The sequence below is a fragment of the Cherax quadricarinatus genome, chromosome 10 (genome assembly GCF_038502225.1).
Source record: "Cherax quadricarinatus isolate ZL_2023a chromosome 10, ASM3850222v1, whole genome shotgun sequence".
NCBI classification, from domain to species: Eukaryota; Metazoa; Arthropoda; class Malacostraca; order Decapoda; family Parastacidae; genus Cherax; species Cherax quadricarinatus.
Genome location: NC_091301.1, coordinates 47477580 through 47505449, shown reverse-complemented (window position 1 = coordinate 47505449; position 27870 = coordinate 47477580). Strand labels below are relative to the sequence as shown.

Here is a 27870-nt window from a genome sequence, read left to right as displayed (position 1 = left end):
AATGTTGATACAGTGTTCCCTTATTATGCCCACTGCTCCCCTGCATTCCACTGGGTTTATTTTGCACTTCCTCCCATATCTCTGGCTCCAGTATGTTGTTATGGCAGTGTGCAGATTTAGGACCAGGTCCTCGAGTGCCTTCCAGGTCTATATTATCATGTATCTCTCTCCTCCACTCCAGTGAGTATGCGTTCAAGACTTTAAATTCTTTACGGGTTCTATGCGGATCGTAAACGATCTCTATATTTGTTCCAGCTCTGATATTTCTCCTGCCTTGAATGGGGCCGTCAGCACTGAGCAATATTCCAAATGAGGAAGCACTAGCGATTTGAAGTGTCACCATTGGCATTATTTCCCTTGATTTGAAGGTTCTCAATACTCACCCCGTCATTCTCCTGCCTATCATAACCTTTGTCTTATTATTATGTTCTTTGAAAGAAAGGTCAGCTAACATAATTATTCCCAAGTGTTTCACGTGTTCCTTTCATTCTATGTGATGAAAGGAACACGTGAAAGAACTTGAACAGAAGTATTGGAAGTTGGCTGAGCAAGGGCGCAACCCCATCGCTGATGCTTCCTTGGCTTTGTTAGTTGTTGTGGAAGGGGAAGTGGCCCTGGATTTCGTGTTACTATAGAGACACAAGAGTATATACTAAATGTACAGAGATACAAAGAATAATATACTCGTTGTAGGCAGTAGTATAGTAGCACTTGTGGTAGCAGTATAGGTAGCAGCTATGTGATGGTGGGGTTTATTCTTTTGAGAATTCATGCTCTTGTGTTAGAAACAGTAATTAATAAAGATTCAAGGCATTTATGGAAATTGGGATATTTAATCATTACTCGGGCGTCACTGAATTTCATTAGGAGGTTGGCTGAATTTTAGTGTTGTACGCAGGCGTTGTTCAAGTTATCTTTCCTACATGCATTAATGTGTTCACTGAGACGTGTTTCGAAGTTTCTGCTGTTTCACCTACGTATATTGTGTCACAATCTCCACAGGGAATAATAATAAATCCCTGCATTGACTGGTTCAGCGTTCTTCAGTCTCGTCGTAATGGAAGTGCTGGTTGCGATGGCGACTCTAGTGTTAAACTTGTGCGAGTACTTTAGTGAGGTTCAGTACAACCTGGCTGTATTAGGAGTGGTGTTAGTAAGATAAGATAAGATAAGATAAGATTTTGTTCGGATTTTTAACCCCGGAGGGTTAGCCACCCAGGATAACCCAAGAAAGTCAGTGCGTCATCGAGGACTGTCTAATTTATTTCCATTGGGGTCCTTAATCTTGTCCCCCAGGATGCGACCCACACCAGTCGACTAACACCCAGGTACCTATTTGCTGCTAGGTGAACAGGACAACAGGTGTAAGGAAACGTGTCGAAATGTTTCCACCCGCCGGGAATCGAACCCGGGCCCTCCGTGTGTGAAGCGGGAGCTTTAGCCACCAGGCCACCAGGCCTGGAGAATTGTTCATCTGAAGGGCTCTTTTCTTCCAGTCTTTGATGAAAAAGAAAGGAAAATGTAGCTCGGTAGTTTCTTGACGAGGAATGTAAATACATACGCCATCATTAATCGATATTTCTACCATAATTCAGCAGAATAAAGGCAGCGTCATCATCTCTGAAGTATTAGCAAGAATTCTCCTCAACACAAACTCCGTCATCACATAGCTGCTACCACCACTACCACTACTACAAGTACCACAATTACCACAAGTACTACTATTACTACCTACAACGAGTATAATATTATGGTTTGCACCTCACACCTGTATATACCCTCTTGTGTCCATGTATTGTTTGTAATAGCTTGATAAAGTTCCTGGAGAGCGAAACGTTGCCACAAAAAATGTCACATTAGTTACACTTGTGTCCTTTTACCTACCTACTAGTTATTACTATCTATATAATGTAGTTATATTTCAATAAATGCCTTTTTTTTACTCTTCACATCACCTTCCTGAGATATTAAGAAAAGTAACGGATGTAAATACTGTGAGACTTTTAAAGAATATTAGAGATTATTTCTAATATCTTGGATACACAGCATTTGTTTATATTATCCCTGTACTCTAACTCGATATTAAAGTTAAAGAGCTCCACGGTGTCCCGTAGCTCGGTCGCTAGTGCACTGAGCTCACGCACTGAGGTCCGGAGTTCAAATCCCCGGTACGGCTGGATAATATTAGTACGTGTTTCCATGAGACACCTGCTGTTTATGTTCACCCATCAATATAAAATGGGTACCTGGGTGTTAGTCGACTGGTGTGGGTCGCATCCTGGGACCTAACTTGCCCGAAATGCTTTGCATAGAGTTGTGGATGAGTGGAACAAACTCCCGAGTACAGTTATAGAGGCTAAAACGTTGTGTAGTTTTAAAAATGGGTTAGATAAATACAGGAGTGGGTGTGGGTGGGAGTGAGTTGGACCTGACTAGCTTGTGTTACTAGGTCTGATGCCGTGCTCCTTCCTTAAGTGGAAGTGACTTGACTAGGTGGGTCATTGGACTAAGCGGAGGGTGACATGGACCTGCTTCGCATGGGTCAGTAGGCCTGCTGCAGTGTTCCTTCTTTCTTAAGTTCTTATAACTATTATGTTATTGATGTCAGCTAGGACTGTACACCTTGTACATGTACTGGTAAAAATGAAGATAATATATTACAAGTGTTCAGACTGACATAATTTATGACATAAAGAGTTTCAACCATGTAGGAACCAACACTCTGCAGAGTGTTGGTTCCCACAACTTATCGGTTCTCTGAACCATTCATCTATACTCCTTAATATTTAATATATTTTCAGATAAAGTTGCTTAACAGAGTTTCATCAGCTTTGATGTAGTATTATAAAACCTTATTTTGTTATAGTCAATATCGGCCCGGTGGCCTGGTGGCTAAAGCTCCCGCTTCACACACGGAGGGCCCGGGTTCGATTCCCGGCGGGTGGAAACATTTCGACACGTTTCCTTACACCTGTTGTCCTGTTCACCTAGCAGCAAATAGGTACCTGGGTGTTAGTCGGCTGGTGTGGGTCGCATCCTGGGGGACAAGATTAAGGACCCCAATGGAAATAAGTTAGACAGTCCTCAATGACGCACTGACTTTCTTGGGTTATCCTGGGTGGCTAACCCTCCGGGGTTAAAAATCCGAACGAAATCTTCTTCTTCTTCTCCCCCTGTTCTTAGCAAGTCTTTGACGAGCTGCTAGACACAGGTCAAGGGAGGAGATAGTGAAGTACTATGATACTAGATTACAAAGTTACAAAGCCATGGCTTGCTTTTGCTGTGTTTTAAAAACTGAGGCTGGAGAGTTGAAGGAGGAAGTCTTGCTTCCCCCTGAGGAAATCAGGAGGCTGAAGGTTCACCTCAATGGGGTTGGGAGCGAGTGTGAGGTGGCTGATATGGTGGAGGGGAATGAGGCTACCAGCAGCGAGGTGCAGTCTGTCTCTCGCTGCGAGGAAGCTGTAGGTGGGGAGGTAGCAACGGCTACCATCAGTGAGGTGCAGTCCAGCACCTACTACAAGTGGCAATTGGTTCCCAGTAATGGGAAGAACATCAAGATAAGGAAAGTTAAGAGAGAAGATTTGAAGGTAGGAAATCGCTTCTCTGTTCTTCAGGATGAGTGTACTTCAGTGGCCAGTGAAGGTAAAGGTACTACTTCCCCTGCAAATGGAGGTAAGTGCATACTTGTGGTTGGTGACTCACAGGTAAGATATATGGACCGTGCCTTCTGTAATATGAATAAGAAGGTAAGAGATAGAGTGTGCTTCCCAGGAGCTGGTGTTAGTGACATAGTTCGACAGGTTGGATAATATCATGTCAGGTAATGGGAACAAGCCTATTATCTGTCTCATTGCTGGTGGAAATGATGTTGGGAAGGGTAGGAGAGAAGAGCTGCTAGATAAGTACAGGTCAGCTATAGATTTAATTAAGTCTAAGGGAGGGGTCCCAATTATATGTAGCATCTTGCCTAGAAGGGGAGACGGCAATGAATGGGTGTCTAGGGCAATTGGTGTAAATTGCTGGCTAGACAGATACTGCAAGGAACTTGCAATCCCATTCATTGACAACTGGGACAACTTTTATGGCAAACATGATATGTATGCAATGGATGGGGTACATGTTTCTGGGGCAGGGGTGGTAGCTCTTGCAAACTCAATCGAGAGGGCCATTGCTGAAATGCCTAGGATTTTAAACTGATAGAAGATAGAGGTATGGGTGTGTGTGGGAAACAGTCAGGTTGCAACACTAGGGTTGAAAACAGTAAATGTATAAAAGATATTCATCATGAATTTATAAATAAAGACAACAGATCATGTTAGCAAACAAAGAGAGACAGCAGAGGGCAGCAAGGGACTAGCTCCATTAAGATCTATTATACTAATAGCAGGAGTGTAAGAAATAAGATAGATGAGCTAAGATTAATTGCAAGTGCAGGAAACATAGATGTCATTGCTATAACAGAGACCTGGCTCAATCTGAAAGATAGAGAGATGCCTTCTGAATGTCACATACAAGGCTATAAATTATTCCACACTGACAGGGTCAACAGGAAGGGTGGTGGAGTAGCGATGTACATCAGAGACAGTTTAAAGTGTTGTGTTAGACATGATATAAAATTAGAAGCGTCAGCCACTGAATCTGTTTGGTTACAGCTTCTCGAGGGCCGTGATTTACAGGGCCCCAAATCTTGATAGGGAGTGCGGTAAACTACTATGGGATGAAATTCGTAAGGCCTCTACATACGAAAATGTTGTGATAATGGGAGATTTCAACTATAGACAGATCGACTGGAGCAATTTGACAGGAAATTTAGAATCAAGTGACTTTCTTGATACGATTCAGGATTGTTTTTTAAAGCAGTTTGTGACAGAGCCAACTAGAGGAAATAACCTGCTTGACTTGGTTCTTGCCAGCAGGGAAACGCTAATTAATAATCTTCAGGGAAAGTGATCACAAATCACTCAGTTTTCATATAACATGGAATTCCCCTAATAATGGCAATCAAGTCTCTGTCCCTGACTTCCACTTGGCTGATTTCATAGGACTGAAAAATTAATTGGGTGGGCTGAACTGGAATGACCTGACTATGGGTCAGGTAGGTGGTGATGATTGCCGATATGACGTTTTGCAGTGCATAGTTCTAGCTGCTCACACAACTTATGTTCCAAATAAGGAAATCAGATCAAGTAAAAATGATCCTAAATGAATGAACAATAGATTAAAACATCTCATTGGTCAAAAGAGAGGCATATATAGGCAAATCAAAAGAGGAGAGGTGCAAATAAGAAATCAATATATTCACTTAAAGAGAGAAATAAAAACAGGAATAAGAAAAGCAAAAAGAGATTATGAGGTTAAAGTTGCAAGAGAATCGAAGACTAACCCAAAAGAATTCTTTCAGGTATACAGAAGTAAGATCAGGGACAAGATAGGCCCACTCAAAAGTTACTCGGGTCAGCTCACAGACAGTGATAAGGAAATGTGTAGAATTTTTAACACATACTTCCTCTCAGTTTTTACTCAGGAAGGTACTAGCGATATTCCAGAAATAATAAATTATGTAGAACAGGATGATAATAAACTATGCACGATTAGGGTCACAAGTGACATGGTTCTTAGGAAAATTGATAAATTAAAACCTAACAAATCCCCAGGCCCTGATGAACTATATGCAAGGGTTCTAAAGGAATGTAAAGAGGAGCTTAGCAAACCTCTGGCTAATCTTTTCAATATATCACTACAGACTGGCATTGTGCCAGATAAGTGGAAAATGGCAAATGTGATACCTATTTTCAAAGCAGGTGACAGGTCCTTAGCTTCAAACTATAGACCAATAAGCCTAACCTCCATAGTGGGAAAATTTATGGAATCAATAATTGCCGAGGCAGTTCGTAGCCACCTTGAAAAGCACAAATTATTTAACGAATCTCAGCACGGTTTTACAAAATGGCGTTCCTGCCTTACGAATTTATTAATTTTTTTCACTAAGGTATTTGAGGAGGTAGATCATGGTAATGAATATGATATTGTGTATATGGACTTCAGTAAGGCTTTTGACAGGGTCCCACATCAGAGACTTTTGAGGAAAATTATGGCATATAGAATAGGAGGAGAAATTTTTTCCTGGATAGAGGCATGGTTGACAAATAGGCAGCAGAGAGTTTGCATAAATGGGGAGAAATCAGAGTGGGGAAGCGTCACGAGCGGTGTTCCACAGGGGTCAGTGTTGGGCCCCCTGTTATTCACAATCTACATAAACGACATTGATGAGGGCATAAAGAGCGACATAAGCAAGTTTGCCGATGACACCAAAATAGGCAGTCGAATTCATTCTGACGAGGACATTAGAGCACTCCAGGAAGATTTGAATAGACTGATGCAGTGGTCGGAGAAGTGGCAGATGCAGTTTAATATAGACAAATGCAAAGTTCTAAATGTTGGACAGGAAAATAACCATAACACATATAAACTAAATAATGTCGATCTTAATATTACAGATTGCGAAAAAGATTTAGGAGGCCTGGTTAGCAGTAATCTGAAACCAAGACAACAGTGCATAAGTGTTCGCAATAAAGCTAACAGAATCCTTGGCTTTATATCAAGAAGCATAAATAATAGGAGTCCTCAGGTTGTTCTTCAACTCTATATATCCTTGGTTAGACCTCATTTAGATTATGCTGCACAGTTTTGGTCACCGTATTATAGAATGGACATAAATGCTCTGGAAAACATACAAAGGAGGATGACAAAGTTGATCCCATGTATCAGAAATCTTCCCTATGAGGATAGACTGAGGACCCTGAATCTGCACTCTCTAGAAAGGCAAAGAATTAGGGGGGATATGATTGAGGTGTATAAATGGAAGAGAGGAATAAATAAAGGGGATGTAAATAACGTGCTGAAAATATCTAGCCTAGACAGGACTCGAAGCAATGGTTTTAAGTTGGAAAAATTCAGATTCAGGAAGGATATAGGAAAGCACTGGTTTGGTAATAGAGTTGTGGATGAGTGAAACAAACTACCAAGTACAGTTATTGAGGTTAAAACGTTGTGTAGTTTTAAAAATATGTTAGATAAATACATGAGTGGGTGTGAGTTGGACCTGATTAGCTTTTGCTACTTGGTCATTTGTCGTGTTCCTTCCTTAAGTGAATGTGGCCTGTCGTGACTAGGTTGGGGCATTGGCTTAAGCCGGTAGGAGACTTGGACCTGCCTCGCATGGGCCAGTAGGCCTCCTGCAGTGTTCCTTCTTACTTATGTTCTTATGATCTTATATATATACGGCGGTGCGAGGCTAGAGTTATATGGAGGTGGTGCGAGGCTAGAGTTATATGGAGGTGGTGCGAGGCTAGTTATATGGAGGTGGTGCGAGGCTAGAGTTATATGGAGGTGGTGCGAGGCTAGAGTTATAATGGAGGTGGTGCGAGGCTAGTTATATGCAGGTGGTGCGAGGCTAAAGTTATATGGAGGTGGTGCGAGGCTAGAGTTATGGAAAATTTTCTAGGGTGCTTATCTGTATGTACCTCAACATTATATACATACAAGTAATCTCATTGGGAGACAACCATCTTGTTTACCGTAGTCACCCCGTGTAGACATGTGAGAAAACTTAACCACCTCTGGTCACTACAGGTGGCCCCTTCGACCTCACAATCTTATCCATATCTATCCGAGACCAGTATGGATTGGATAGCACCCACAAGTACGGTGCTACTAATTAATTGTGGACTGTATATATTATATTAGTTTAGCTGAATGAAGGGGGGGGGGGTAGGATACACATGGATACATCCATCAAGGAAAAACATTTGTACATAATCCCACCACTTACCAGATGTTCTCTGGTGGTCACTTGATGTAGCTGGATCACTTATAACCTATCCAATTACAACATAACCTAACTGGCCAGCATGAGTCTGTTATAACTAGAAGGGTTACTTAACTATGGGTGATTGATACTCCTTATTTCCTCCATTCACCATCTCATTTCGATGTCCTGCTACACCGACACGGTTCTCATTCCGGCAGGACGAGGTATCCGTCGGTTTGTCCCGGTTTAGAAGTCGTGATTCCATAAAACTTCATTATCCTCGGTACGAATCACACATTCACTCTGAGCAGGGCGATCTATTTCACATCCCGCATTCTCTTAACTCAATGTTATTATCACTGATTACATTGCCATTCACAAGACGATTTAACCTCTCATAATTATTATACACATTAGAGATCACTCCATTAAGATCTGAGACCGATGAGTGATGATTAAACCAAGGGTAATTTTCCCCAGGACACAGTCCATAGTGATGCGCCAGTCACCCGGTCCTACCCTTATTCACTCATTTTACCACTTTATTACGGTGGTCCCGTAAATCACGTTCCCTCACTCTCCACCAGGAACAGTTACGACACTTCCTATTATGAAATGAGGCCTATATTAATCCTTAGGCCGCCGTGAATGCCAATTTCGTGGTTCCATGCTTTCCCAGCCTCCTCACCACATTCAAAACAATCCGCCTCTCCCTATGGCCCACGTCCACCTCTACCCCCGCACATCCGCGCATGCGCAAAGGGAACTCTTGGTTCTACTCTATTTTCAAATACATTTTTGACCCATATAGGCACATTAAACACCTATTAGGCACTATAGTTTCGGAAAATTAAAATATTTTCCACAAGAGTTATATGGAGGTGGTGCAAGGCTAGTTATATGGAGGTGGTGCGAGGCTAGAGTTATATGGAGGTGGTGCGAGGCTAGAGTTATATGGAGGTGGTGCGAGGCTAGTTATATGGAGGTGGTGCGAGGCTAGTTATATGGAGGTGGTGTGAGGCTAGAGTTATATGGAGGTAGTGTGAGGCTAGAGTTATATGGAGGTGGTGTGAGGCTAGAGTTATATGGAGGTAGTGTGAGGCTAGAGTTATATGGAGGTAGTGTGAGGCTAGAGTTATATGGAGGTGGTGTGAGGCTAGAGTTATATGGAGGTAGTGTGAGGCTAGAGTTATATGGAGGTAGTGTGAGGCTAGAGTTATATGGAGGTAGTGTGAGGCTAGACTTATATGGAGGTGGTGCGAGGCTAGTTATATGGAGGTGGTGCGAGGCTAGAGTTATATGGAGGTGGTGTGAGGCTAGAGTTATATGGAGGTAGTGTGAGGCTAGAGTTATATGGAGGTGGTGCGAGGCTAGTTATATGGAGGTGGTGCGAGGCTAGAGTTATATGGAGGTGGTGTGAGGCTAGAGTTATATGGAGGTGGTGCGAGGCTAGAGTTATATGGAGGTGGTGCGAGGCTAGTTATATGGAGGTGGTGAGAGGCTAGAGTTACATGGAGGTGGTGCGAGGCTAGTTATATGGAGGTGGTGAGAGGCTAGAGTTAGAGGGAGGCTGTGTGAGGCTAGAGTTATATGGAGGTGGTGAGAGGCTAGAGTTATATGGAGGTGGTGCGAGGCTAGAGTTAGAGGGAGGTGGTGCGAGGCTAGAGTTATATGGAGGTAGTGTGATGCTAGAGTTATATGGAGGTGGTGCGAGGCTAGAGTTAGAGGGAGGCTGTGTGAGGCTAGAGTTATATGGAGGTGGTGTGAGGCTAGAGTTATATGGAGGTGGTGCGAGGCTAGAGTTAGAGGGAGGCTGTGTGAGGCTAGAGTTATATGGAGGTGGTGTGAGGCTAGAGTTATATGGAGGTGGTGCAAGGCTAGAGTTATATGGAGGTGGTGCGAGGCTAGAGTTATATGGAGGTGGTGTGAGGCTAGAGTTATATGGAGGTGGTGCGAGGCTAGAGTTAGAGGGAGGTGGTGCGAGGCTAGAGTTATATGGAGGTAGTGCGAGGCTAGAGTTATATGGAGGTGGTGCGAGGCTAGAGTTATATGGAGGTGGTGCGAGGCTAGAGTTAGAGGGAGGTGGTGCGAGGCTAGAGTTAGAGGGAGGTGGTGCGAGGCTAGAGTTAGAGGGAGGTGGTGCGAGGCTAGAGTTAGAGGGAGGTGGTGCGAGGCTAGAGTTAGAGGGAGGTGGTGCGAGGCTAGAGTTAGAGGGAGGTGGTGCGAGGCTAGAGTTAGAGGGAGGTGGTGCGAGGCTAGAGTTAGAGGGAGGTGGTGCGAGGCTAGAGTTAGAGGGAGGTGGTGCGAGGCTAGAGTTAGAGGGAGGTGGTGCGAGGCTAGAGTTAGAGGGAGGTGGTGCGAGGCTAGAGTTAGAGGGAGGTGGTGCGAGGCTAGAGTTAGAGGGAGGTGGTGCGAGGCTAGAGTTAGAGGGAGGTGGTGCGAGGCTAGAGTTAGAGGGAGGTGGTGCGAGGCTAGAGTTAGAGGGAGGTGGTGCGAGGCTAGAGTTAGAGGGAGGTGGTGCGAGGCTAGAGTTAGAGGGAGGTGGTGCGAGGCTTGAGTTAGAGGGAGGTGGTGCGAGGCTAGAGTTAGAGGGAGGTGGTGCAAGTCTAGAGTTAGAGGGAGGCTGTGTGAAAACTTGTGTTTTACCGTTCTAAGAGGAAGCCAGAATGTTAACAGGTGGGAGGTGAGCACAGTGGAGGGTGAGAGGCTCACCCACTTACTCCTACACAAAGATGGTGTGAGGAGTAGACAGCCTGTACTGTCTGCACAGATAGCCCATGCTGTCTGCCAGCTTAGTTCGTATTTCGCGCCACTAAAGTGCTGCCCTCTGGGCCTGTCCAGGTCTGTGGGAAGCTGGTCCCACACACGCTCACTCTCACAGCGGCCTAGCAGGAAGACACAAGGCCTACTCCTAGCTCTCTCTCGTGGGATGGCCTTGCCCGGGCCATGGGCACAACGCACAAGCCTGTGTACCCACTACGACTTAACAATAAACAAAGAAGCCTCCGAAGACGTTTATAATTCACACCCCACTTTCATACTACCAAACAAATCCTGTTAAACATTGATAGCAGCGGTGGTCGCAGCAGTTGTTTGCCCTGAGAAAGGAAGGAAGGAACGAAGTCATCTTCACTTCATCATCCCATGCAAGAAGCATCCGTCTCTCAACAAGTTATCCTGATGTTGTGTCTGCACATTTGAGCATCCAGACACAGGTACAAGCAGGATCCAGCCGAAATTTACCGAATTTCTTCGAGAATTGTAAGTGGCGTCCCATTGACCCCACGCTACAGCGTCCCATGCTGTTTCCCAAGTCACGTGTTAAGCGTCACTTGTATGTTGCTGCTGTTGTTGTTCAGCTCAGCACAGCTGTTTCAGCAAGCCAGAGGTGAGTTTTGTGGTGATTTCTGCGTCCAGTGTGAGTTCTCCACGTGTTTGTGGGAGGAGGAAGTGGCCGTTCCTTGCCTCGCCCTGCTGTAATCTCACACCTCACCAGCCTACCATACACCACTCACCACTGCCCACTCCCTCTGCTGTGTTTTTTGTTGTTTTTCGTGTGAATTCGTCGCCAGTGCTGTGTATCCGAGTGCCCGAGGCCACTCGAAGCTACGTGGATCAGCATGCCACGTAGATCACGACGCCACATGGATCCCGACGCCATGTGGGTGTGGGCGATGTCACGTGTATCTACAAGCTACGTGAGTTACCAGATGTCCCAGGCCACATGCTGTGGTCTGCTGCCTGCATCACATTGACGTCACCGACGATGCTGCCCGACTTCATGACGTCACGATGTCTGCCTGACGTCACCTCGAGATTGCTGACGTCACAGTGCTGCTGACGTCACCTCGCGACATCACATGATGTCACCATCGAGTGTTTCTAGTAGTTATTTCAGTATTGTCGAGAAAATATGTCATGTGTTAATTAATTCCTCTCAGTCAGTGTACCGCATGTACCGCGGGTGTGTTTAAAGTTTCCGTGTGTCCAGTTAGGTCTGAGCCAGACCTGAGTAGCACCACTGTGCTAAGTCACCCGATGTGACCAGTGCGTTTGACAGCTGTTATCAGACAGCCCTGAGCCCGAGCTCTCTTGTACAGAAAGCTTTTATGCTTGTCGCTCGTGATGTTCTGCAGAATCGTACCTGCTACGATTCCCATCGAGATTTGTTTCACTTCACCTCCAGACTTTCAGAGTGCAGTTATATGTAGAGAAACAAGGCTGGAGACACTTAGACTAACCTCTGCTATAACTCCAACTGCCGAGAGAATGACACTTGTCAAGCCGCAGTTAGCCCTGTCGGCAGGCGCTGTGTCAGCCTCGTGTCACAAGCTTCAGTGAGCAGCCTGCACAAAGAAGATGTCACTTTGACTGCTAGCTCTCTCACTGCAGTCTGGTGTATGATGTTACGACTCCCAGATGTTTCGCCCAGTCGTCTCTACCACGACTCGCTCCACAACTCGCTCCACGCTCGCCGGCAGTGACAGCCCAGCGACAGTACCAGTCGAGAAGTGTCCTCCTGAGTTGCTTGCCAGAAGTCCTGCCTAGTTGCCGAGTTTTGTCGATGCCTCACTCGAGGGCACCAGCATGTCATGCCACAGGTAGGGTGAAAACCTGCAGCGACTCCTACAATGACTGCTTCACCGTTCCAGAGGAGACCGTACCCTGTTACGTCACAGCTCACCCACTGCGATGTCTCCTGTGTTGCAGTATCTGTCCAGATGCAGGAAGTCATGCAGTGATGCCCTTCGATGCTCACTGCCTATGACCATGATGTTTAGCATACCCCACATGTTTTTTTCTTCCCTCCCTGTAGGAAGTTTTTTTTTCCATGTCCATATGTACATATATGTTTTTATTTTGTGTTCTGTGCCCTGTTCCTATGAGAGAGAGACCAAGTTTTTTTACCACCAGTATTGTCGCGTCGGGACGACGCGCGGTATGTGGCCGAGCGTATGTAGACAGACTGTACTGTCTGCACAGACAGTCCATGCTGTCTGCCAGCTTAGTTCATATTTTGCGCCACTAAAGTGCTGCCCTCTGGGCCTGTCCAGGTCTGTGGGAAGCTGGTCCCACACAAGCTCACTCTCACAGCGGCCTAGCAGGAAGACACAAGGCCTACTCCTAGCTCTCTCTCGTGGGATGGCCCTGCCCGGACCATGGGCACAACACACAAGCCTGTGTACTCACCACGACTTAACAATAAACAAAGAAGCCTCTGAAGACGTTTATAACTCACACCCCGCTTTCATACTACCAAACAAATCCTGTTAAAAAATACCTGTGTTGCCACACCTCGAACTTAGACTCGATTGTAAGGCTAAATTAGTTGAAAGCTATTAGTAAGGTAGTATCTAGTCTAAGATTGTACTTTATACAGTTAAGTTAGACTAGAATTATAGACATAAGTAGCATTACGACCAACCTTTATTGTATATGTTGATCTACAAGTTAGAAATATAGGTTTCAACAAACCTGAGATTTTTAATCTCAAGAACAGTCACACCTAACTTCTCATGGAGACAAGTCGCGTATGGTCATATGGGAATAAAGGAACGTGTAGATTCAGTGGTACATTCATCATAAGAACATAAGAAAGAAGGAACACTGCAGGAGGCCTACTGGCCCATGCCAGGCAGGTCCAAGTCTCCTAAAGGCTTAAGCCAATGCCCCAACCTAGTCAGGGCAGGTCACATTCACTTAAGGAAGGAACACGACAACTGACCTAGTAGCAAAAGCTAATCAGGTCCAACTCACACCCACCCTCACCCACTCATGTATTTATCTAACCTATTTTTAAAACTACACAACGTTTTAACCTCAATAACTGTACTTGGGAGTTTGTTTCACTCATTAACAACTCTATTACCAAACCAGTGCTTTCCTATATCCTTCCTGAACCTGAATTTTTCCAACTTAAAACCATTGCTTCGAGTCTTGTCTAGGCTAGACATTTTCAGCACGTTATTTACATCTCCTTTATTTATTCCTGTCTTCCATTTATACACCTCAATCATATCCCCCCTAATTCTACGCCTTTCTAGAGAGTGCAGATTCAGGGTCCTCAGTCTATCCTCATAGGGAAGATTTCTGATACATGGGATCAACTTTGTCATCCTCCTTTGTATGTTTTCCAGAGCATTTATATCCATTCTATAATACGGTGACCAAAACTGTGCAGCATAGTCTAAATGAGGTCTAACCAAGGATATATAGAGTTGAAGAACAACCTGAGGACTCCTGTTATTTATGTTTCTTGATATGAAGTCAAGGATTCTGTTAGCTTTATTGCGAACACTTATGCACTGTTGTCTTGGTTTCAGAATACTGCTAACCAGGACTCCTAAATCTATTTCACAATCCGTAATATTAAGATCGACATTATTTAGTTTATATGTGGCATGGTTATTGTCCTGTCCAACTTTTAGAACTTTGCATTTGTCTATATTAAACTGCATCTGCCACTTCTCCGACCACTGCATCAGTCTATTCAAATCTTCCTGGAGTGCTCTAATGTCCTCGTCAGAATGAATTCGACGGCCTATTTTGGTGTCATCGGCAAACTTGCTTATGTCGTTCTTTATGCCCTCATCAATGTCGTTTATGTAGATTGTGAATAACAGGGGGCCCAACACTGACCCCTGTGGAACACCGCTCGTGACGCTTCCCCACTCTGATTTCTCCCCATTTATGTAAACTCTCTGCTGCCTATTTGTCAACTATGCCTCTGCCCAGGAAAAAATTTCTCCTCCTATTCCATGTGCCTTAATTTTCCTCAATGGTCTCTGATGTGGGACCCTGTCAAAAGCCTTACTGAATTCCATATACACAATATCATATTCATTACCATGAGCTACCTCCTCAAATACCTGGAGTTTACCTGGACAGAGTTCCAGGGGTCAACGCCCCCGCGGCCCGGTCTGTGACCAGGCCTCCTGGTGGATCAGAGCCTGATCAACCAGACTGTTGCTGCTGGCTGCACGCAAACCAACGTACGAGCCACAGCCCGGCTGGTCAGGAACCTACTTTAGGTGCTTGTCCAGTGCCAGCTTGAAGACTGCCAGGGGTCTGTTGGTAATCCCCCTTATGTATGCTGGGAGGCAGTTGAACAGTCTCGGGCCCCTGACACTTATTGTATGGTCTCTTAACGTGCTAGTGACACCCCTGCTTTTCATTGGGGGGATGTTGCATCGTCTGCCAAGTCTTTTGCTTTCGAAGTGAGTGATTTTCGTGTGCAAGTTCGGTACTAGTCCCTCTAGGATTTTCCAGGTGTATACAATCATGTATCTCTCCCGCCTGCATTCCAGGGAATACAGGTTTAGGAACCTCAAGCGCTCCCAGTAATTGAGGTGTTTTATCTCCGTTATGCGCGCCGTGAAGGTTCTCTGTACATTTTCTAGGTCAGCAATTTCACCTGCCTTGAAAGGTGCTGTTAGTGTGCAGCAATATTCCAGCCTAGATAGAACAAGTGACCTGAAGAGTGTCATCATGAGCTTGGCCTCCCTAGTTTTGAAGGTTCTCATTATCCATCCTGTCATTTTTCTAGCAGATGCGATTGATACAATGTTATGGTCCTTGAAGGTGAGATCCTCCGACATGATCACTCCCAGGTCTTTGACGTTGGTGTTTCGCTCTATTTTGTGGCCAGAATTTGTTTTGAACTCTGATGAAGATTTAATTTCCTCATGTTTACCATATCTGAGTAATTGAAATTTCTCATCGTTGAACTTCATATTGTTTTCTGCAGCCCACTGAAAGATTTGGTTGATGTCCGCCAGGAGCCTTGCAGTGTCTGCAATGGAAGACACTGTCATGCAGATTCGGGTGTCATCTGCAAAGGAAGACACGGTGCTGTGGCTGACATCCTTGTCTATGTCGGATATGAGGATGAGGAACAAGATGGGAGCGAGTACTGTGCCTTGTGGAACAGAGCTTTTCACCGTAGCTGCCTCGGACTTTATTCTGTTGACGACTACTCTCTGTGTTCTGTTAGTGAGGAAATTATAGATCCATCGACCGACTTTTCCTGTTATTCCTTTAGCACGCAAATTTGTGCGCTATTACGCCATGGTCACACTTGTCGAAGGCTTTTGCAAAGTCTGCTTTCTTTTTGTCTTCTAGTGCATCTAGGACGTTGTCGTAGTGATACCTTAGTGAAAAAAGTTAATAAATTCGTAAGGCAGGAAAGCCATTTTGTAAAACCATGCTGGGATTCGTTGATTAATTTGTGCTTTTCAAGGCGGCTACGAACTGCCTCGGCAATTATTGATTCCATAAATTTTCCCACTATGGAGGGTAGGCTTATTGGTCTATAGTTCGAAGCTAAGGACCTGTCACCTGCTTTGAAAATAGGTATCACATTTGCCATTTTCCACTTATCTGGCACCATGCCAGTCTGTAGTGATATATTGAAAAGATTAGTCAGAGGTTTGCCAAGCTCCTCTTTACATTCCTTTAAAACCCTTGCATATAGTTCATCAGGGCCTGGGGATTTGTTAGGTTTTAATTTATCAGTTTGCCTAAGAACCATGTCACTTGTGACCCTAATCGTGCATAGTTTATTATCATCCTGTTCTACATAATTTATTATTTCTGGAATATCGCTAGTACCTTCCTGAGTAAAAACTGAGAGGAAGTATGTGTTAAAAATTCTACACATTTCCTTATCACTGTCTGTGAGCTGACCCGAGTAACTTTTGAGTGGGCCTATCTTGTCCCTGATCTTACTTCTGTATTCCTGAAAGAATCCTTTTGAGTTAGTCTTCGATTCTCTTGCAACTTTAACCTCATAATCTCTTTTTGCTTTTCTTATTCCTGTTTTTATTTCTCTATACATGCCTCTGTTTTGACCAATGAGATGTTTTAATCTATTGTTCATCCATTTAGGATCATTTTTTGCTTGATCTGATTTCCTTACTTGGAACATAAGTTGTCTGAGCAGCTAGAACTATGCCCTGGAAAACGTCATATCGGCAGTCTTCACCACCTACCTGACCCATAGTCAGGACATTCCAGTTCAGCCCACCCAATTAATTTTTCAGTCCTATGAAATCAGCCAAGCAAAAGTCAGGGACAGAGACTTGATTGCCATTATTAGGGGAATTCCATGTTATATGAAAACTGAGTGATTTGTGATCACTTTCCCTGAGCTCATCATTAACCTGAAGATTATTAATTAGCGTTTCCCTGATGGCAAGAACCAAGTCAAGCAGGTTATTTCCTCTAGTTGGCTCTGTCACAAACTGCTTTAAAAATCAATCCTGAATCATATCAAGAAAGTCACTTGATTCTAAATTTCCTGTCAAATTGCTCCAGTCGATCTGTCTATAGTTGAAATCTCCCATTATCACAACATTTTCGTATGTAGAGGCCTTACGAATTTCATCCCATAGTAGTTTACCACACTCCCTATCAAGATTTGGGGCCCTGTAAATCACGGCCCTCGAGAAGCTGTAACCAAACAGATTCAGTGGCTGACGCTTCTAATTTTATATCTTGTCTAACACAACACTTTAAATTGTCTCTGATGTACATCGCTACTCCACCACCCTTCCTGTTGACCCTGTCAGTGTGGAATAATTTATAGCCTTGTATGTGACATTCAGAAGGCATCTCTCTATCTTTCAGATTGAGCCAGGTCTCTGTTATAGCAATGACATCTATGTTTCCTGCACTTGCAATTAATCTTAGCTCATCTATCTTATTTCTTACACTCCTGCTATTAGTATAATAGACCTTAATGGAGCTAGTCCCTTGCTGCCCTCTGCTGTCTCTCTTTGTTTGCTAACATGATCTATTGTCTTTATTTATAAATTCATGATGAATGTCTTTTATACATTTACTGTTTTCAACCCTAGTGTTGCAACCTGACTGTTTCCCACACACACCCATACCTCTATCTTCTATCAGTTTAAAATCCTAGGCATTTCAGCAATGGCCCTCTCGATTGAGTTTGCAAGAGTTACCACCCCTACCCCAGAAACATGTACCTCATCCATTGCATACATATCATGTTTGCCATAAAAGTTGTCCCAGTTGTCAATGAATGGGATTGCAGTATCTGTCTAGGCAGCAGTTTACACCAATTGCCCTAGACAACCATTCATTTCCTACTCCCCTTCTAGGCAAGATGCTACATATAATTGGGACCCCTCCCTTAGACTTAATTAAATCTATAGCTGACCTGTACTTATCTAGCAGCTCTTCTCTCCTACCCTTCCCAACATCATTTCCACCAGCAATGAGACAGATAATAGGCTTGTTCCCATTACCTGACATGATATTATCCAACCTGTCGAACTATGTCACTAACACCAGCTCCTGGGAAGCACACTCTATCTCTTACCTTCTTATTCATATTACAGAAGGCACGGTCCATATATCTTACCTGTGAGTCACCAACCACAAGTATGCACTTACCTCCATTTGCAGGGGAAGTAGTACCTTTACCTTCACTGGCCACTGAAGTACACTCATCCTGAAGAACAGAGAAGCGATTTCCTACCTTCAAATCTTCTCTCTTAACTTTCCTTATCTTGATGTTCTTCCCATTACTGGGAACCACTTGCCACTTGTAGCAGGTGCTGGACTGCACCTCACTGCTGGTAGCCGTTGCTACCTCCCCACCTACAGCTTCCTCGCAGCGAGAGACAGACTGCACCTCGCTGCTGGTAGCCTCATTCCCCTCCACCATATCAGCCACCTCACACTCGCTCCCAACCCCATTGAGGTGAACCTTCAGCCTCCTGATTTCCTCAGGGGTAAGCAAGACTTCCTCCTTCAACTCTCCAGCCTCAGTTTTTAAAACACTGCAAAAGCAAGCCATGGCTTTGTAACCGTCCAAACTAATCCCCAAAGCAGCTCACGGTCTGTGACCTCACGTGACGACTGACCACTGACCACTGAGCATCTCAGTCAGATGCGGTAGTAATCCTTCATGGACCTACCTTACGTTTAAGGAATCTACACGTTGTAAGCTTCACTGTAGGATGTAGCAGCCAACATCTTAACCTAGCCCCTTTTAACACATGAATACCAAAGGTAAATCATTACAACGTGTACAGTATCAAGAATCGTGTAATTATCTTAAAAACTCAAGGTCTAATGTTACTGCTTGAGTGCTGGCTTTCAGTTCACCGTGGTGTGGAGGACCAGTTAAAATGAACCCCCAGATATATCAGTCTGCACACTGGTAAGTTTTGTATACTGGGATAATTTCTACAGCCTTGTCGTATGAAGGTGGTTTCCACTGTACAGGTAAGATACGGGATGGCAGGTATTTAGCGTGGATCTTCATCGACGAGGTAATTAATTAGTGTCAGTCAGATAAAGACCTTCCAGCTACAGAGGCTGAGCAAGGCTAGAGGCGCAGGGAGGAGAGGTTAGGCCAGAGGTGCAGGAAAGTGAGGTTACGGCAGAGGTGTAGGGAAGTGAGGTTAGGCCAGAGGTGTAGGGAAGTGAGGTTAGGCCAGAGGTGTAGGGAGGTGAGGTTAGACCAGAAGTGCTGGGAGATGAGATTAGACCAAAAGTGAAGGGAGATGAGGTTAGACCAGAAATGTTGGGAGGTGAGGTTAGGCCAGAGGTTTATAGAGATGGACTTTAATTAGAACCTTACATGACTAGCAAACAAGGAGCCTTACTTGACTAGCAAACAAGAAGCCTTAACATGACTCACGAAATCGTAATGACACGATTGCAAACAAACCATACCACGGGCGGGATTGAACCCGCTAGCTGGTCCAGTGGCTAACGCGACGGTCTGGAGTTTTGAGACTCTCTGACCGCGGGTTCAATCCCGCCCGTGGTATGGTAAGGAGCCTTACTTGACTGGCAAACAAGAAGCTTTACTTGACCAGCAAACAAGGAGCCTTACTTGACTAATAAATAAGACGCCTTACTTAACTATCAAACAAGGAGTCTTACTTGACTAACAAACAAGGAGTCTTATTTGACTAGTAAATAAGCAGCCTTACTTGGCTAGTAAACAAGGAGTCTTACTTGACTAGTAAACAAGGAGCCTTACTTGGCTAGTAAACAAGGAGTCTTACTTGGCTAGTAAACAAGAAGTCTTGTTTGACTATTAAACAAGGAGTCTTACTTGACTAGTAAACAAGGAGTCTTACTTGACTAGTAAACAAGGAGCCTTACTTGACTAGTAAACAAGGAGTCTTACTTGACTAGTAAACAAGGAGTCTTACTTGACTAGTAAACAAGGAGTCTTACTTGACTAGTAAACAAGGAGTCTTACTTGACTAGTAAACAAGGAGTCTTACTTGACTAGTAAACAAGGAGTCTTACTTGACTAGTAAACAAGGAGTCTTACTTGACTAGTAAACAAGGAGTCTTACTTGACTAGTAAACAAGGAGTCTTACTTGACTAGTAAACAAGGAGTCTTACTTGACAAGTAAACAAGGAGTCTTACTTGACTAGTAAACAAGGAGTCTTACTTGACTAGTAAACAAGGAGTCTTACTTGACTAGTAAACAAGGAGTCTTACTTGACTAGTAAACAAGGAGTCTTACTTGACTAGTAAACAAGGAGTCTTACTTGACTAGTAAACAAGGAGTCTTACTTGACTAGTAAACAAGGAGTCTTACTTGACTAGTAAACAAGGAGTCTTACTTGACTAGTAAACAAGGAGTCTTACTTGACTAGTAAACAAGGAGTCTTACTTGACTAGTAAACAAGGAGTCTTACCTGACTAGTAAACAAGGAGTCTTACTTGACTAGTAAACAAGGAGTCTTACTTGACTAGTAAACAAGGAGTCTTACTTGACTAGTAAACAAGGAGTCTTACTTGACTAGTAAACAAGGAGTCTTACTTGACTAGTAAACAAGGAGTCTTACTTGACTAGTAAACAAGGAGTCTTACTTGACTAGTAAACAAGGAGTCTTACTTGACTAGTAAACAAGGAGTCTTACTTGACTAGTAAACAAGGAGTCTTACTTGACTAGTAAACAAGGAGTCTTACTTGACAAGTAAACAAGGAGTCTTACTTGACTAGTAAACAAGGAGCCTTACTTGACTAGTAAACAAGGAGTCTTACTTGACTTTGAGAGGAAAGTCGTTCTCGTTGACGATGACGCAGTTAGTGAAGGAGAGTTCCTCGTTGGGACACTTGGCGACCCTCATCACCTGCAAGTGTACACAAGTACAACATTATCGTTGATGACAAACATAATTATATAATGTACAACTTATGTAGTGTCTGATAAGGCAAGCCAGAATAACTTTATATATATATATATATATATATATATATATATATATATATATATATATATATATATATATATATATATATATATATATATATATATGTCGTGCCGAATATGTAAAACTGGTCAATTAGCAAGAACTCATTTAAAATTAAGTCCTTTCTAAAATTTTCTCTTATACGTTTAAAGATATATTTTTTTCATTAATGTTGATGTAAAAATTTATAATTTTGCACCAAAAGGAACTTAGAAAACTTACCTAACCTTATTATAACAAGCGCAATTTATTTTAGCCTAACCCAACTAAATATATTTTAGATTTGTTTACAGTAATTTAATACTAAACAAACACAGTGAAATATATTTTTTTCGTTAGGTTCAGAATGATTTTGGCGAAATTATTGCATATACAAATTTTCACTTGTCCTATATGGCAAGATGAGCGTTGCTATTTAAGCCAAGATCGCAAGTTCTGCCTATTCGGCACGACATATATATATATATATATATATATATATATATATATATATATATATATATATATATATATATATATTATTTGAAGACAAAATACGTTGACAAAACATTCATTAAAATAAAATAGAAAGTAAAACAACATAGATAACAACTCAGAGCTACATCTCGAATACTTCGTCCACCTCCCCGGCAGTGGCCGCGTGCCCAGAATGCTGCAGGCATTTCCTCTCTGGATCGCGACACTGAGTTTCTGAAAGAGGAAGTTGGTCGCCATGTGGTCCTTGGTTTCTACGATGAGCTTTTCAGCCAGCTCTTTGAGGAACTTTAGAGCACACTTGCCCCATGCTCCAAGGGTCTCCGACCCTATTGGGATGAAGTTATAGCAAGAGGGAAGGTCTCCATATTTGCGGATCTTCTGGGTCTCCCTGTGACTGGCAGCTCCACCCCCTTCCACTACAGAGTATGGCAAGTAGGTGTCTGCCAATGTGGCGGCACAAGTGTAGTCCCAGGCAATCTGCTTTCCATCCTTCCAGGGTAGCATAGTGGCTCCATCAGGACGCTATTGACTTCCGTCAGACCTCTGCACTTGGGGTTCCCGTTGAGCTAGGCAACGGGCTGTAGCGAGGCTTCTCTTTATGATGTCATTGACCTCCTCATGTTTGGCATACTTCTCTTCTGTTGTGTAACACACGAGATCAGTCTGTGGACTAAAATCACATTGGTATTAAAAGAGGAAAACATCAAAGCAGCTTTCTTAGAAAACCTGGAAGCATTCTATAACAGATGGGAAAATAAAAAGTCTGGGCAGGATGGTGCTATCGCCCTTGGTGCAGATGATGTCCTGGCTGACACTAACTGTATGTCTGGAGGTGCTGGCCAGGTAGTCAGGAACTGTAAGGTTGGAGGTGCTGTCCTGGTAGACAGCAACTGTATGCATGGTGAAACGCATATTAGTGGCCTCGAGGGAGACAGGAGCTGTAGTGGGGAAACAAGTGTAGTCAAGGACAAGATAAAACCAATATTACAAACTAGTAATACCACAGGAGATAGCAAACAAGGGGACTCCACTAGTAATAGTGAGGATATATTACGAGAAACAACTGGTGAGAGCTCCATTGTTAGTATTAGTGATGATAGGAATGAGACAGGAAAACATGCACCAACAGGAAATACAGTCACAAAAATCCAAGGCAAACGGAAACCAAGCCTGAGCATATATTATGCACTTGGTATCTGCAGACATGGGAAATCTGGAAAAACAGATGGGACGTGCAACTTTGACCACCCTACAAAATGCCGTGCCCATATGACAACAGGAAAATGCAAACTCTCTTCCTGTAAGCTTTTTCATCCTGAAATGTGTCCCTCTTCAGTAGAGAAAAGACAGTGCTATAACTTATATTGCCAGGCACACCATCTAAAGGGGACAAAAAGATACAAAACATCCAGACCAGGGAAAAACCTGGGTAGCCACAGCCACTCAAGAGGGAGAGGTTTTTTATTGCCAGGAAGGAAAAAAAACTGGAAGGAAATGGCAGAAATCGTACGCCAAATCCAGTCATTTCTGGAGTGGAATCACAGTCGATTACCTCCACTCCAAACCAACAGATACAGATATTAGTGCCGGAAAAAAGTCCCCCCCCCCCCAGTACCACCAATACCACCAATCAGATGACATTCTTCTTTGCAAATATACAGGGTCTACAGCCAGCAACGAACAACAAAATACCTTTCATCCGTGGACTGCTTGCAGAGGCAAATGCAATGTTCGCGGCCTTCGCTGAGACCCACATAAAGGATCACTTGGACAACGAAATATGGATCCAAGGTTACAACCTGTAAGATATGACAGAGTGAACAGGCAAAAATGGGGTTGGGTTGGCCTGTATATTGCAGAGTCACTTATTTGCACAGAACTTCTAAATGCCTCAAATGATGTAGTTGAAGTTTTAGCGGTAAAGATCGAGAACCAAAATCTAGTCATTGTGATAGTCTACAAGCCTCTGGATACAACGTCCCAACGATTCCAGGAACAGCTGTCGAGAATTGACCACTGTCTGGAAAACCTTCCAGCTCCTGCCCCCAACATCTTGCTCCTGGGGAATTTCAACTTAAGGCACCTAAAATGGAGGAATATAGCAAATAATGTTGTTGTTGCAGTAATAAAACCAGGAGGCAGCTCTGACGAGAACTTACACACACACACGAGCTTTCAAATCTCTGCACAAAATTCAACTTAAACCAGCAAATAATACAGCCTACTAGATTGGAGAATACACTAGACCTCATCTTCACTAAATATGATGATCTGATACGAAACGTCACCATATCAAAAACAATATACTCGAATCACAACATAATCGATGTTCAGACATGTATGTGCGGAGCCCCAGACCGACAAAATGGGATCAGTCACGAGGGAGCCTTCACCAAATTCAACTTCAATAACAAGAACATAAAGTGGGACCAACTAAACCAAGTCCTAAATGATATAAGCTGGGAAGATAGACTAAGCAACATAGACCCCAACTTATGCCTAAAACAGATTAACTCTGTGGCAATCGATGTATGCTCAAGGCATATTCCTTTAAGAAAAAAGAGGAGTAGATGTAAAATAGAAAGAGACAGGCGCTCCCTTTACAGGCAACGGAAAAGAATAACAGAGCGGCTAAAAGAGGCCAATATATCTGCAATGCGTAGGGAGTCACTGGTCAGAGAAATATAAAACATCGAACTTAAGCTAAAGGAATCTTATAGGAGTCAGGAATCCCGGGAAGAACTAAAAGCCATAAATGAAATCGAAAGAAACCCAAGATACTTCTTTTCTTATGCCAAATCAAAGTCGAGAACAACATCCAGCATTGGGTCCCCACTTAAACAAGATGGGTCTTACACAGATGACAGCAAGGAAATGAGTGAGCTACTCAAGTCCCAATATGACTGTTTTTAGCAAGCCACTAACCAGACTGAGAGTCGAAGATCAAAATGAATTTTTTATGAGAGAGCCACAGAATTTGGTAAACACAAGCCTATGTGATGTTACCCTGACACCAAATGACTTCGAACAGGCGATAAATGACATGCCCATGCACTCTGCCCCAGGGCCAGACTCATAGAACTCCGTGTTCATCAAGAACTGCAAGAAGCCCCTATCACTTGTTCATCAAGAACTGCAAGAAGCCCCTATCACATGGACACGGGGGTCGTCCCACAGTTACTAAAAACAACAGACATAGCCCCACTCCACAAAGGGGGCAGTAAAGCAATAGCAAAGAACTACAGACCGATAGCATTAACATCCCATATCATAAAAATCTTTGAAAGGGTCCTAAGAAGCAAGACCGCCACCCATCTAGATACCCATCAGTTACATAACCCAGGGCAACAATGGTTTAGAGCAGGTCGCTCCTGTCTGTCCCAACTACTGGACCACTACGACAAGGTCCTAGATGCACTAGAAGACAAAAAGAATGCAGGTGAAATGTACACAGACTTTGCAAAAGCCTTCGACAAGTGTGACCATGGCGTAATAGCGCACAAAATGCGTGCTAAAGGAATAACAGGAAAAGTTGGTAGGTGGATCTATAACTCCCTCAGAAATAGAACACAAAGAGTAGTAGTAAACAAAGTCAAGTCTGAGGCGACTATGGTGAAAAGTTCTGTTCCGCAAGGCACAGTACTCGCTCCCATCTTGTTCTTAATCCTCATATCTGACAGATAAGGATGTCAGCCACAGCACCGTGCCTTCCTTTGCAGATGACACCCGAATCTGCATAACAGTGTCTTCCATTGCAGACACTGCAAGGCTCCAGGCGGACAACTACCAAATCTTTCAATGGGTTGCAGAAAACAATATGAATTTCAACGATGAGAAATTTCAATTTCTCCGATATGGTAAACATGAGGAAATTAAAACTTCATCAGAGTATAAAACAAATTCCAGCCACACAATAGAGCGAAAAACTAACGTCAAAGACCTGGGAGTGATTATGTCGGAGGATCTCACCTTCAAGGACCATAACATTGTATCAATCACATCTGCTAGAAAAATAACAGGATGGATAATGAGAACCTTCAAAACTAGGGATGCCAAGCCCATGATGACACTCTTCAGGTCGCTTGTTCTATCTAGGCTGGAATGTTGCTGCACACTAACAGCACCTTTGAAGGTATGTGAAATTGCTGACCTAGAAAATATACAGAGAACCTTCACGGCGCGCATAACGGAGATAAAACACCTCAATTACTGGGAGCGCTTAAAGTTCCTGAATCTGTACTCCCTGGAATGCAGGCGGGAGAGATACATGATTATATACACCTGGAAAATCCTAGAGGGACTAGTACCAAACTTGCACACGAAAATCACTCTCTCCGAAAGCAAAAGACTCGTCAGACGATGCAACATCCCCCCAATGAAAACTATGGGTGTCACTAGCACGCTAAGAGACAACTCAGTAAGTGTCAGGGGCCCGAGACTGTTCAACTGCCTCCCAGCATACATAAGGGGGATTACCAATAGACCCCTGGCTGTCTTCAAGCAGGCACTGGACAAGCACCTAAAGTCCGTACCTGACCAGCCGGGCTGTGGCTCGTACGTTGGATTGCATGCAGCCAGCAGTAACAGCCTGGTTGATCAGGCCCTGTTCCACTATGCGGCCTGGTCACAGACCGGGCCGCGGGGGCGTTGACCCCCGAAACTCTCTCCAGGTAAACTCCAGGTAAACTCCAGACCATGAAGTCCGAATTGATCAGCTGTCGCCCTGCAGCAAATACACCTATGTTCGGTGAGGATGGGGGCGGCTAGGCGAAGAGCAACACCAATCCGAATGGCCTGTGGGTCTAGTCGAGTGCCCAGGGAGGAATTGGGAACAGCTAGAAGGAAATCTCCTGAGTGTGATGCCTTCACCGCCAGGAGACGAGCTTTGTCCTTTCCTGAAGGGCTGGTGAGCAATGTGTTGGCGATTTTTTCCATGATCGATTTGTCCCAGTGGGACTGTTTGTGCTCTTTAGGAGGAGCTGGTTTACTGGAGGAGTCTGCAAGGGTGTCCTACCGCATCTCTTCTTCAGTAAACCTGGGGTCTTGAGCTCCTACCAGTCTCTCAAGCGTTCGGGGACAATCTTCTTGACTAATGCACTGGAAGCCAAACACGAAGACAGAAAAGCAGGTAAGGCTACATGCGTTGCTTTGCGCACCCCTGTACCTCCCAGTCGCACAGGGAGGATTGACTGACTCTTGGCTGACTCTTGACTGACTCTTGGCTGACTCTTGGCTGACTCTTGACTGACTCTTGACTGACTCTTGACTGACTCTTGGCTGACTCTTGACTGACTCTTGGCTGACTCTTGACTGACTCTTGGCTGACTCTTGACTGACTCTTGACTGACTTTTGACTGACTCTTGACTGACTCTTGACTGAGTCTTGGCTGACTCTTGACTGACTCTTGACTGAGTCTTGACTGACTCTTGACAGACTCTTGACTGACTCTTGGCTGACTCTTGGCTGACTCTGGGCTGACTCTAGGCTGACTCTTGACTGACTTTTGACTGACTCTTGGCTGACTCTTGACTGACTCTTGACTGACTCTTGGCTGACTCTTGACTGAGTCTTGGCTGACTCTTGACTGACTCTTGACTGACTCTTGACTGACTCTTGACTGAGTCTTGACTGACTCTTGACTGACTCTTGACTGACTCTTGGCTGACTCTTGGCTGACTCTGGGCTGACTCTAGGCTGACTCTTGACTGACTTTTGACTGACTCTTGGCTGACTCTTGACTGACTCTTGACTGACTCTTGGCTGACTCTTGACTGAGTCTTGGCTGACTCTTGACTGACTCTTGACTGACTCTTGACTGACTCTTGACTGAGTCTTGACTGACTCTTGACTGACTCTTGACTGACTCTTGGCTGACTCTTGGCTGACTCTTGGCTGACTCTAGGCTGACTCTTGACTGACTTTTGACTGACTCTTGACTGACTCTTGGCTGACTCTTGACTGAGTCTTGGCTGACTCTTGACTGACTCTTGACTGAGTCTTGACTGACTCTTGACTGACTCTTGACTGACTCTGGACTGACTCTGGACTGACTCTGGACTGACTCTGGACTGACTCTGGACTGACTCTGGACTGACTCTGGACTGACTCTGGACTGACTCTGGACTGACTCTGGACTGACTCTGGACTGACTCTGGACTGACTCTGGACTGACTCTTGGCAGACTCTTGGCTGACTCTTGGCTGACTCTTGGCAGACTCTTGACTGACTCTACACTGACTCTTGACTGATTCTTGACTGACTCTTGGCTGACTCTTGACTGACTCTTGGCTGACTCTCGGCTGACTCTTGGCAGACTCTTGGCTGAC

The 27870-nt window shown here is 44.1% G+C and overlaps 1 protein-coding gene across 1 annotated transcript in view; it reads right to left on the bottom strand.

Moving 5' to 3' along the window:
• Window positions 1-27870, bottom strand: part of LOC138852525 (vesicle-fusing ATPase 1-like) — a 541754-nt gene that overhangs the window by 78965 nt on the left and 434919 nt on the right. The window contains exon 3 of the mRNA XM_070083830.1: window positions 20858-20946. Within this exon, the coding sequence (XP_069939931.1) occupies window positions 20858-20946 (89 nt within the window). The remainder of the gene's footprint in view (window positions 1-20857; window positions 20947-27870) is intronic.